At 37.5% G+C, this 13,264-nt stretch overlaps 1 protein-coding gene across 1 annotated transcript; it reads right to left on the reverse strand.

Moving 5' to 3' along the window:
• Positions 1-1,162: 1,162 nt before the first annotated feature.
• LOC148353300 (pyridoxal kinase-like) lies at positions 1,163-13,251 on the reverse strand. Its single transcript, XM_088352301.1, has 11 exons — positions 12,892-13,251; positions 12,426-12,480; positions 9,718-9,822; positions 9,566-9,649; positions 9,451-9,485; positions 6,178-6,263; positions 6,006-6,051; positions 5,810-5,921; positions 4,684-4,820; positions 4,542-4,608; positions 1,163-2,842 (listed from the first exon to the last, which is right to left on the reverse strand). Exons 1-11 carry the CDS (start codon positions 12,970-12,972, stop codon positions 2,721-2,723), a joined length of 930 nt encoding a protein of 309 aa, XP_088208427.1. The 5' UTR covers positions 12,973-13,251; the 3' UTR covers positions 1,163-2,720.
• Between the last annotated feature and the right edge of the window lie 13 nt (positions 13,252-13,264).

Here is a 13,264-nt window from a genome sequence, read left to right on the forward strand (position 1 = left end):
AGAAAACTTTGCAACATTTACACATCTCCCAGGGCACTGTCTGTGCAATAATGTCAAAACGGAGAGAGCATTAAAACCACTGCAAACCTACCAAGACCCCCGTCCTTCTAAGATTTTGGCCCAGACAAGGAGAAAACTAAATAGATAAGCAACCAAAAGGTCCATGGTCACATTGGATGGCCTGCAGGCATACACAGCTGAGGTGGGACAATCTGCGCATAAGATTACTCTTTATTTTCACCCTGCATGTGTCTGCCCTGTATGGAAGAGCAGCAAAAAGGGCCTTTATGAAAGAACACCATAAAAAGGCCCGTTTCGCATTTGCAAGAAGCCATATGTGAGACACAAAACTGTGGAACAAGGTGCTAGTCAGATGAGACAAAAATTAAACTTTTTGGACTGGATGCACAGCATTACGTTTGGCGTAAGAGTAACACTGCATATCACCCTGAAGACACCATCCTCGCTGTCAAACATGGTGGTGGCAGCATCATCCTCTGCGTTTAATTTTCTTTCGCAGGGACTGGGAAGATCCTAAGAGTAATGGGAAGATGAATGGAGCCAAATACAGGGCGATTCTAGTAGAAAATCTGTTGGAGTCTGCAAGAGACCGGAGAATGGGGCGCAGGTTCACCTTTCAACAGGACGACCCTAAACATAAAGCAACATCTACAACGAAATGGTTTAAATCTAACAATATAAAGGTGTTAGAAGGGCCAAGCCAAATTCCAGAAGCCAATCCTTTGGAGCATTTATGCAATACTTTTGCAAGGCACTGTACATTAAAAAACCAAAACAAAACATAATAACAGTAAAGGAACACTATATGCACAATAAAATTTAATAGACTAAATTTAGGTGGGACAGACATAATGCACAGTCATGTGAAGTTATTAAGGTTATTGCCAGCTAGTCACAGTGTGGATTAGTACTGCACATTCATCCCCCCATCACACAGTACACTTTCGGTCTGACAAGGGCAATGCGGTTTAAATGCCAATACTGGTATTAGTAATCATTCTTTTACTGCAATTGTTAGGCATATTAATTGTACCCATTAAGATATCAGCATAATTTCAAATATAATCCATTTATTTGGAGCATTTTTTATAGGAGGCATTTGCAATCTTGCCAGTTGCAAAAAAATACATCACACATAGGGTAAAGTATTAAATTATTTTATTATATCTTGTGGCTCAATGTTTTGTGACATATTATTTTTCAGGAACAACTAGTACTGTTATTTGCAAACAAAATAAAACACATTCAACTCGTTTAGCTTTTCTAGCTGCTTTAAGGCTAATAATGAGTGCGCAGATATGACATTAAAAAAATGGTAACCCATCTCTACTCAAATCATCGATGCAAAAGAATATTCATTTTAGAGTTCACAAGACAGGGATAAAATATATATTAATTTTTAAGAAAATCAACAAATTTCAAGTGTGGAATAAAAAAGGGTTGATTTTATGACATCTAATCTGAGATGATCAGCAAAATTACAATTGCATGTCAAAAACGAACCAGTTGGAAGTACCGTACATTGTGCCGTTAAAAAACACAGTATGTGGATCTTGGACCATGAAAAACGTACATGAGAGTTTGAACAGTTTTGTAAAGTATTTTCGCACACATAGGTTAATACAGGGTTTTTCATTTTTTTGGGAGCCAAGGCACACTTTTTTCTTGGAAATATTTTGAGGCACAACTCCCCTAGGGGAAACAAAAGAACCGTTCAATTATTTTATTGGTTGGGTTTCTAATAGACTGTATTGAAGCCATACTTGAAAATATAAAGTTGGTCTAAAAAGTATCTTAAATAGAATCCATTATTTGTAAAGGCCTGACCTATGACGTAATAAGGTTAAATCATTGTGGCATGGAATGGTACACACATTTTTCATTTTATTTCTAAAACTTTTCAATTGTCTTTGTTCCCATTTTAATTTCTTCTGGTAAAATAATAAATTATACCTAAAATTATCCTGTGTTTGTACACCTTTTTCGTGTCTAAACTCAAGGACTTTCAGAGCCTTTTCATTCCTTGAAAACACAACATTAAAATTCAAACATTTTCAAAGTTTTCAAGAACCCGGATGACCCCTGGTCATCAAAATTATGGAACATAGATTTTACAATATTAATTGAACTTGTTTTTGTAGAAAATTATTAGTGGATTGACATTTATAAATTTCTTGCTACACACTGGATCAAAAATATTTTTTTAAATATTTAAAACACTATATATGTGTGGTTAAAGTTCTAAAATCACATCGGACACCATTATTTTTTTTAAACTCTCATCGGAGAAACACAAACCCATGGGGACATAATAATGTGTCAACACCATCTTTGAACCTATGTCATCAAGTTTTTAAAGATAGATGCAGAATCTTAAGCAATGACCTTAGATCTGCTAGCAGACGCGTGTACAAACGTGCATCTATCAAGTGTTACTGTATCTAAAGGTAGTAATAAAGTACACTTCATAGTCAAGTAAATTGTCTAAAAATATGCCCTATTGGCTCAAATCTTGTTTAAAAATATGCAAAAGAAGAGATTTACAGATGTCATACGGGAGAGAATGATGGCAGTGATTCTGGAGCGTTTCCATCCATACATACAGAGGGAGTACCATAATTATCTTTTCACAGATGCAAATCTTAAAATGATTTATGTAAAATCCTGTCAATCATTCATGACGTTTACCATCTTATATATTAAGACTTCTGTAAAACTTTCGCTTCCACAACGATGGAAGGATTCTCAATGTCACCTTTGCTTTGAATCATTCTCAGCTCCAGCTGTGCAGGGCTAGGCCTTTTCCCTGGTCCGGCTTTTTCTGAAACAACGTAAAGCAGTTGATAAAATTAACATGAGACAACACTCTGCTTTTGAATGCTCTACCTAATTCCAGTGATTGTGTTAAATGAAAACACTGCACAAGTGTTGGCTTTGCAAAAACATTTTGACACATTGATACATTTCATGCTTCAAACTTAAAGAAATCAACATATTTTCTAAGAATCAACAACATGTGAGATACAATAGTGAAAACCAAATCTATTTCACATTTTATATCGTGCTAACAAATATAAATTGGAAAAGTAGGCGTTTCAAATTATGTTGCCCCTTTGAGTTAATACATTGTACAGCCTTCTTTTGCAGCAACCACAGGCACAAGTTTTTAGGGTATGTTTCTATATGTTTTGCACATCTTGAAACATAACTATTTGCCTATTATGCTTTACCTACCAGCTCAAGTTCCTTAAAGTTTGATGGTGATCATTTGTGCACAGCATCTTTCACAAATGCTCAATAGCAGGGGTGGCGAACACGTGGCTCACTTGGACAATAAGAATGCGGCTCTTTGCCTCATATTTTCTATATACTGTGTCTTTGCCTTGTTTTATGTTTAGTTTTTTTTCTGTATTGAGGGTGGACACTTTCCTTGAAATCAACACAAGAACAATGTTTGTTGTACTGTAAGGAGAGGAGTGTGTTATGGTAAATAATATGTTTTTAATTGTGTGTGTCTGTCTGTCATGGCAGATCAGTGCATGGTGTGGCTTGACTCTCACAATTAAAAATTTCAGCTCTTTGTGTCAAACTTGTTCGCCACCCCTGCTCTACAGGGTTGAGTTCTGGACTTTGTTTCCGCCCTGTGCTCTATCCATATTCCCCATCGGCTCTCATGAGCTGAAGAAAAGCGACCCCAGAGCATGATGGTGCCACCACAATGTTTGACAGTGGGGATGGTGTTTTCAAGATGATGTGCAGTGTTATTCTTAAGCCAAATGTAAAGTTTAGAATTCAGAGATGAAAGTTTAATTTCCGTCTCAACTGACAAAGCACCTTGTTCCGCATGTTACTTGTGTCTCCCATGTGGCTTCTTGCAAACGCCAAACTGGCCTTTTTTTGGGGATTATTTCAAAAAGGGCTTTCTTCTTGCAGAGGACGACTAATAGTTGTCTTGTGTACAGATTGTCCCACCTAAGCCGTGTATGCCCACAGGTCATGCAATGTGATCATGGGTGTTTGGACAAAAAGCCAGGCCTCAATAGGTTTTCAGTGCCCTTGGAGATGATTAAATGTTGCATAATATTATTTCTCATTCATGCTCTGAACTTTTCCACAACCTGATCCGGTACCTGCCTGGTGTGTTCTTTGATCTTCATAATGCTGTGTTCAGGTGCATTTAAACGGAGACTGAGGGATCTCATGCACTGTAGGACCATTCAGAAGACTTAAGGGAACTTCTGGAATCAGTTGGCCGACCTAAGCGAACAGGAGGCCAATATTCTTGCAACACCTACTTTTCATTTTTGTTGTCAATGTAGGTATAATAATAAATTCAAGAAAATTGGTTCTGCTTCTCAATTAGGTCTCACATGTTGATGATTCTTAGAAAATATTCTTATTTTTTTAGCTTTAAGCCTGAAATGAGGCAATATTACACAACGTTCTTGGAGGGCCAATATTTTCTGTAGGATGAGAACAAATTGTATGAAAAAGCTGGAAGAATGAGTAAAGGGTAATACCATTAGCATAATTAATGGTCCGCCTAATTACATGGTGCATGACCGAAACGGTCTTTTCACAGGCAGCCTGAGGGAAAGCAGAAAGACAAGACGATTTATTACACCGAGTGGTCAGTATGGCATCACATAAGTGCATCTGAACCTTTAGGTTGTTGGGGTGATGGTGAGTCCAGGCAAGCAACAAGGCAGCAAACAAGTCCCCTGTCCCTACAAACACTGCATCTACTTTGGGAATGTCCATTGACATTTTCTGAATGCTAACGGTGCCGTCAGGTTTTTCTTGAAGGAAGAGGAAACAGCTTTGTTAATTTTTGATATAGTTATTAAGTCTCATTTGAATACAATGTTTTAAATGCCGCAAATTAACAGTAAAGAGTTTTGTTAACCAGTCCATTTTTTTTGCTTTTGCAATGTCTTTGCCCAAGAATGGCCTATAATCAACGATTGATTAAAAACCCAATTAGATTTTTTTGCCTACCAGAGACTTAAATGATTAACTGAAAATGCTCCTTTACGAATTTTGTATGGTTGATTTATCATGAAAACATATACATCTCAGGCCAAGGGGATATATTGCTTTGTTTTCCGTTCAAAATTAATTAACCGTATATACTTTTTTAGTTCTCACCTAAAAAACAACTCGAACTTTGGTTGAGTGTTATACACATGGTTTTACTGTACAACTGTATTTATGTAATGACAGTTTAAAACGTCGCTGACCCCAACCGCTACGGGAATCGAACCTGGTCGCAGTGGAGAGAGTGTAGTCTTCTGGCCACTAGACCATTAGTGATATACACAGAGACACCTCACTACTTTGCGCTACAGTTATCACTGGTTAAGTGCTTCAAGATTTTCACCTTGCCTTGTGTTCTGCAATCTGATTGACTGATCTGGTTTCTATAGCCAACAAATATGTACCTCTCCACCCACTGAACCAACTCAGGCGCCACATGTAGGTCTTAGTGGCTACCTGACGCTTTTTCAAAACAGCTTCATTTCTGTAGGACAGAACCAGCTACATGAAAAATAGTTTGGATCTGGTCACTTGGAGTCTCCGTGATTCTTATATTTCCTTGTACTACAGCGAAATCTAGTAGTCAATTAATACACAATATCCCTTTAGATAATTGATGAAATGAAAAATGTTTCGAATTCCCTGCGCTATTTTCACTCCTCCATGATCAAAGGTAGAAATTATATTTCGATCAAATTGATCAGCCCTAAACATATCCAAATTTACAGAGAAAACTGCAATGTCACTTTACCTATTTTTTGGCTCCCAAGGGCCACCAGGTACTGCTCTCCTTGAATTGAAGGCAAATCAGTACTAGTGAGCACCACTGTTTTTGGACCCATTTTATGAAGCAGCTCCATTGCCTATTCAGTACACAAGACACACGTAACTCGCATTTTAGGTCTGCTCAGTGTAAAACGGTAGCTTTAATTACAAGAGGCACCCACCATAAGAGCATCCTCTGTTGAGTGGATTTTCAGCCCAGTTAAAAGCCTGTTTAAGAAAAACAGACACATTTACCATCTCTCTCACATTTAGTGCTGACATATTTCTCTCCCTTACTGTGTCTTTAACCACATCATTCTTTTTCTCCTTTTGCTTTAATTAAAGAATACTCACTCTGCTTCAAACTGGTTGGGTGTAAGGACGTCGGCCAAAGGCACAACTTTGTCCTTATATACTGGCAGAAGTTCTTCTGGGACGTACTTGAAAAGGCACACAATTAAAGGTTGTTTGGAGCATTCATAAGGGTGTTTTTCCCTTGCACAAATATAGTAGTAGTACAGTGAATAATAATTCATTAATCAGTTAAATAGAAGTTAATTGACTTTTCTTGAAATAATTACAAATCAAGTAAAAGTACCCATTTCTCGAATAATCAGAAATGGCTTGTCTTTTATTAGTGATTGAGGCAATGCAAGACCTTAAACTGATGTTATTAGCAATTTTATTGAGCAATCTTTCTGGTCTTGGTATCAAGTGTTGATATCATTTCACCAAATTTAATCATGATAACCCCCTAGCAGAGCCTAACCCTCAATATCAAGGAAGTGTTCCTTTTCACATTTATTCTTATCCTGACTTATTCAATGCCATAACATAGAAATACGTTTTCAGAAGCATTGTCTCCAAGTGTCTAAACCCAAAAATATTCATCAGTAAATATCAAGGCTCTCAAAATGTAATTATGATCATTGGCAGAGCTAGCTTTGATCAAAACTTCATGCACACATTGAGGGACCCCAACTTCGTAGTGTTGCTTCCTTTTTCTGGTTATTGAGTGTGTGTAGGCAGAGCCATATGATAAGTGGCCGTAGTGAAGCAGTGCGGAGATATGGACGAGTAGTATTAGCAAGTAAACAGAGCATATTCCTTAAAAAAATGTCAGGGAGAGATGACGTTTCGTGCGCTTACGCAGAAACATAGTCGTCCGAGGAAACGCGATCATTTTACTCAACTAAGGTTAAAAGCTAGAAACATACTTTTTTACCTAATGAAAGATGAAGATTCAAGCTTTTGACATGTGGCGTGTTGAGCGAATGTGCTAACCACAACGTTTAAATATTTCTTTCTTTTCTTTGATCCCTGCAGTCTGTTATATATTTTTGCCCTTTAAAGTCGTTATCACATGTTAACCCTGGAGTGCCATATCCAATGTTGTTACATACAATGTTTCACAACATGATTTCAATGACAATTAGGATAATTCAATTCAGTAGATATCCTTTTTCCCTTGAAATATTTGATTACATAAATATCCTGGAGCTCTATGGCTAATTTTGTAAACAATGCACACTACCTTGTAATATCAATGACAATAAGGAAAATTACATTCTGGTTTGACAATTTGCATGTATAGGTCCAGCTTTACAATGTGCTTCACACTTACCTATTCACACACACTCACATACCAATAGCTGCGTCAACCATGCAAAGCAACTACCTGCTCATTAGGGGCATTTGGGATTCAGTGTCTTGCCCAAGGACACTTCGACCTATTACACGGAGGAGCCGGAAATCGAACCTCAGACCTCTTGATCCCAAGATGAGCGCTTTTCCTCTTGAGCAACTGCTGTGGCTTTTGTTTTTGTTGTCAAGGCTCTTTCAGCAAATAACTTTTACGTTCTGTAAATTTGTTTCTCTCTATCTTGGTTTTTGGTATATATTTATATTATTTATGTATTTAAATGAATAAATATACTGATCTTAAACTGATGTGGTGCTCAAAAAGGCGGAAGGAGATAAATATAATTATCAAACTTGTCTTTTCATATTAATTAGTAACTTATATGAATAATTGACCCCAATATTCTATTTCACTTTTTACAACAAAAATACTACTGATATACTACAAAAATAAAAATACCGTAATAACAAAGGAGATCAAGGTCTTTTGGGCCCCTCACCGCATTTTCCCTACTACACAACAGAAACAACAAATTATTCTGTATAGAATTAGCAAGTCGGTAAAAAAATGTAAATTTATATGTGTGTGTGTGTATATATATATATATATATATATATATACACAGTGAAGATAATAAGTATTTGAACACCCTGCTATTTTGCCATTCCTCCCACTTAAAAATCACAGAGTGGTCTGAAATTTCCATCGTAGGTGCATGTCCACTGTGAGAGAAATAAACTAAAAAGAAAAATCCAGAAATCACAATGCAAGATTTTTTTAACAATTTATTTGTGTGATGCAGTTGCAAAGAAGTATTTGAACACCTGTGTATCATCTAGAATTCTGACCTTGAAGACCTGTTAGTCCGCCCATTAGAAGGCCACCGGCACTCCATTTATCATCCTGAATTAGATGCACCTGTTTGAGGTCCTTAGCTTCATAAAAACACTTGTCCACCCCATACAACCGTATAACCGTTTTCAAGGTTACTGTAGGTAAGACGGGCAGCGGTGGTTAGCGCCTGTGCGGCACAGTTCTGAGGTCATGAGATTGAACCTGAATAGCAAACAAAGGCTACTGTACCAAATATTAACAATCATTTTTACAGGTGTTCAAATACTTATTTGCAGCTATATCACACAAATAAATTGTTAGAAAATCATGCATTGTGATTTCTGGATTTATCTTTTTTTAGTTCATCTCTGTCACAGTGGACATGCACCTACGATGAAAATTTCAGACCCTTCCATGATTTCCAAGTGGGAAAAATAGCAGGGTGTTCAAATACTTATTTTCTTCACTGTATACATATATATATATATATATATATATATATATATATATATGTTTGCAATAGCTTTATTCGCCAAGGCTTGTAGTGATGCTATAGGGAAAAGCAAAAACATGATAACCATAGAAACAAGGCCTACAATTATTAAACAATACGAAAAATCATGCTAACAGCTACCCTCGCAAAATAGTATGGCTGTAACCAATCAACAATCGGGACCATTATTGAAAATAAGGAGGCAATTGAATAAGGACATCTTTTGTAGGCAAGACAATCCTCTCAAGTGAACATTTAAAATCAGTTTCATTTTTAAACGCCCCATATAAACCCGTGACTAAACTCGGCCAGCTTGTCACGTAAAACAAAATAAATTATTCCTTTACATGTATTTTTCTTTACCATGTTATTCAATTCGATTCACATATATTACACATGAGTAGTTCATGCTGTATATCAATTTGTGATCATGTTTTTTTGAAGTACTGAGGGTTGGAAACACATTAGTCTCCTTTATTTTCTGATAAATAAACACCAAAGTATTTTTTTTCCATTTTGATGATAATAACTGACTATTACAGGGTGAAAACATCCAGTATTGGCATAACAACCTTTTGAGGTTTCATATCAGTTCTAAATGCAAACTTAAAGGCAATTAACACAATTGGTAATTTATACAGAATACAAAATTGCTCACCATTGCACCCTGGTCTCCCATTACAGGGTCACAAACTGTCACAAAAAAGGAAAATAAAAAATAAAACAAAATTAAGAAAGGCAGGACTTAACTAGTAATATAATATTGCACTCACCATACACTAAACTGGGATTGGCTGTTTTGAGCTCTTTAACAATGTCGACCACTGTCAACAAGAAAGACGTGTCCCGGCTGTAACCTTTAAAGAAAATATTTGCTTGAAATTATACACCAACGTGATCATGATTTAAATACCTTTCCACTCACCTGTGAGGATATAGTCATAGTGGTTCACTTTATTGAGCTTTATGCCCTCATATAGCACATTGAGCTCATCAGCTTTCAGCACTTGACCCTTCCAGTGGGGATATCCTAGCACAAAAAAAGGATTACTTTTTATTTTAATATCACATAATTATGGCATGCATTTCGAGTCAGAAATTGACATTTTTTTCCATATGCAGAAACCCCTCGCAACGTCATGCTTCAGTTATCACTGGTTCACTGCTTTGCAGATTTCAAATTTAATCCTCTTTATTTGTCATTGATATCAAAATATTGTGCATTGTGTTCTGGACAGCAAACAGCAAATGCCATTACGGGGTCAGGTTCGGGAGGGCTTTGTGATTGAGGTGGGTGTAAATATGTGTGCGTGACTGTTATAGGTGAGTGTATGCTGTCAGTCAAATAGCCGCGGCAGGCGGGCACACAGTTCAATGAGTCCACCCGCCCAAAACAAACTGCAAATGCAGTTTGTTTATTCAAAATAAATTAATCAATTAAATTGGACTATGAGGAAAGTCAAAGAAATGGTGATCACCAGCGGGTAGATTGTTATCGGGTCCGGGAAGCGACTGAGGCGGCGTCAAAACATAAGTGAGGCTGCATGTTCCGCCTACTACTCCAGCTAACAAATCTCTAAGCCACTCCTCCCGACCCAGACTGTATCCCACCAACACCAAATCCATTACTCATGAAATGGTTAACCTCCCTTCTTCAACAAAGATTTTACAATGACCGACTGAAGAGGTCGTCTTGATCAGGGTGCCAATTTCCCCCTTTTTGGTACCCCTTCAACCATGAACACACAATAAACCCCCACAGCTGTTCGGACTGCAAATGAAAGGAAGTACAAAAACAAGAAGGAGCAGTGAGTTCAGCACATGACCTAAATGAGACCCAGAACCGGCCGGCAGGGAGCAGCTCCTGCAGCGAGAAGGCTTTTTACTGGGTTACACACTCTCTGATCTGTAATGGAAAGTTTTGAAGAATATTACCTACATACTCAGTGACAGTTTCTTCCCCAGGACCATCACCACCCTAAACAAGCACGCAATGCTGTGAAAAATATAAATCTATCCAGTTGCATTTAAAAATGATTACTCGTATCTTATTTATCAACTTGATAGGGACTTTTATGTTGCTGCTAAATGTTATAACACTACTTTTCATTTGCTTTATTGTTACGATGCACTGTTTTAATGTGCTATTTTTACAACTTGGGCCAGTCTCCAAGCACTACTTTGTAACATTTTTGCCTGTTTATCCTGCAGATGAAAGAAAGTAAAAAACTTTCAATGAAACACTTTTGGATGAAAAGAAGAAACCTTATTTTTCAAATATAATGTTATTTTTGCATATTGAGTTGTAAGCCTAGGGGAGTCAATACCAATAACAATGTATAAATGTTAATTTTTGTATCGTATTAATAAAAGTGACTTGAAACAATGTTGGAAAAGTAAGCAGATTTTGATTTCTCTGAGAGAAGGGGAGTTTTTTCTCCCATGTTAATCATAAACTGTAACTAAGTAGACAGAGGTACACTTTTAAATGGCAGACCAAGGCTAAACTTGAAAATGTTTAATAATAATAATAATTATAATAATTTCCTTGTATTGTCATTCTGTGTAACAATGTACACAGAACGAAATGTCGTTGCACCTGACCCGTTGTAGCGAGCCGATGCAGCCGCAGCCAACAGAGGGCGCCGCCGACCACTTTTTAAGTCTTAGGAATGACTCGGCCGGGGCGCGAACCCGAACCTCCCAGTCTCAAAGCGGGCGCCTTACCATCTAGGCTACTGAGCTGGTTAACACTAATGGATGTTAGTGTGTTCTTCCCAGAAGTTTCTGTTTTAAAAAGTAACAATCCAGGGGCTTTAAATCAGTTACAGTACTCGTTTCAAACCCCTATACCATTAACATGAAATGGATTAATTCTTCGCTGTGTTCGCAGCTCATTGAGTGAATAGCATTTACTATATTTCATTTTGCATAATTTGCATTTGAAAATAAATGCTAACCTTCTGTGCTGAACATGAGGTCTAACCTGAGTAAAGGTTAATCGCTTATTCCCGCTTACGAGGACAGTGAGAGGCAAAGGGCAAATACAGGTAAGTGACAGTCACTAAGTGGTATGTGCATATGCATTACCATATTTATACATTATGTTAAAGTCAACTGGTTTAAATGCCTGGCAACCAGTTCAGGGTGTCTCCTGCCCACTGCCTGAAGATTCCTGGGATGGACTCCAGCACCCCTGCGACCCTACTAAGGATAAGTGGTGCAGACAATGGATGGATGGGTGGTTTAAATGGCACACAAACAGGAACTGTATACAATTTGTACATCAAAGTTAACTTTTTTGAATGGCACAGTGTAGACATTCTTTAAAATATGTTCTTCCATATTTGTGGGACAAGATGGTATAAAAGCAAACCGTTTTTGAACACGTTTTCCACCGCAAAGGAATATGCCATAAAGAAGACGCTAGTTAAGCACAATACAATTAATTCCCACATTGATGCTTGAGCAGAATACTCTACAGTCACATGCAGCCACTATGGTGGGAAAAATGCCCATTTGATCCATAATGAACTTAGAAGCTTTGATAAACCTTCCCAGCATTGCATTCCAGGTAATAAAACTATATAAGAACATTCCATAGCAAAAAAACAAGTTAATTCATAAACCAACCTGTGTGATTGGAGAACTGCACCGAGTTGATAGAGTCCACTTCGAAGCCCAGAACCTAAAAACGTTGAACAAACAAAAAATAATACTTTTGTGGTCCAAATTGCACAAATAAAAATGATTTAACAATAATGTTCATTCAATTAAAAAAACATTCTCTTAAAGTTATTTGTTGTATCTTGTTGACTATTATCTAAAACATTTAATCTAGTAAACATGCAAAATAATTCAGTAATTGGAAGATTAGCCATTAAAGTTCTCTTTAAACACCGTCTCTACAAAGAGACTGTTAAACTGCATTCACGTGACTTGTATTTTTCACTCTCGGCTTTAATCATTTATAACGGTAATGTGTTTTTCCTTGTGGAAATCCGTGATCTTGACACAAAAAAAAATCCCTTAACGATGCTGAAATGTATGGACATGTTAGCGACAAAGCTACAAACATTATGCAGGGACCGTTATCTACCTGCAAAGGGAACGTCGCCGATTTATTCCCTACATATCCTCGGACAACGTGACTTTGAATTGACAACACACGACATTCCATCGCTGCCCCGAGACAAACTGGTATTAAAGAGACGAAACGCAATCGGCAATGAAAACAAGTTCGAATGCAACATGAAAACTCCGCTCGGCTCCGGATGCGCTGAAAGTTGGATCCGTTTCGAGGAGTCGGGTGGAAGGAACGAAGAGTCGACCTCTTCACACCCACCAGCGTTTAAACTTAGGCTGTTCCTCAAACTCGTATGCTGAGAAAGTGCTAGCGCATATTGCAGCATTGACATGCGTCGTGAGCACGAATACGTCATTTCCGCGTCATACGCGGCATGCCGCAGCAT

Source organism: Urocampus carinirostris, chromosome 14 (genome assembly GCF_059441175.1).
Source record: "Urocampus carinirostris isolate Australia breed hairy pipefish chromosome 14, RoL_Ucar_1.0, whole genome shotgun sequence".
NCBI lineage: Eukaryota > Metazoa > Chordata > Actinopteri > Syngnathiformes > Syngnathidae > Urocampus > Urocampus carinirostris.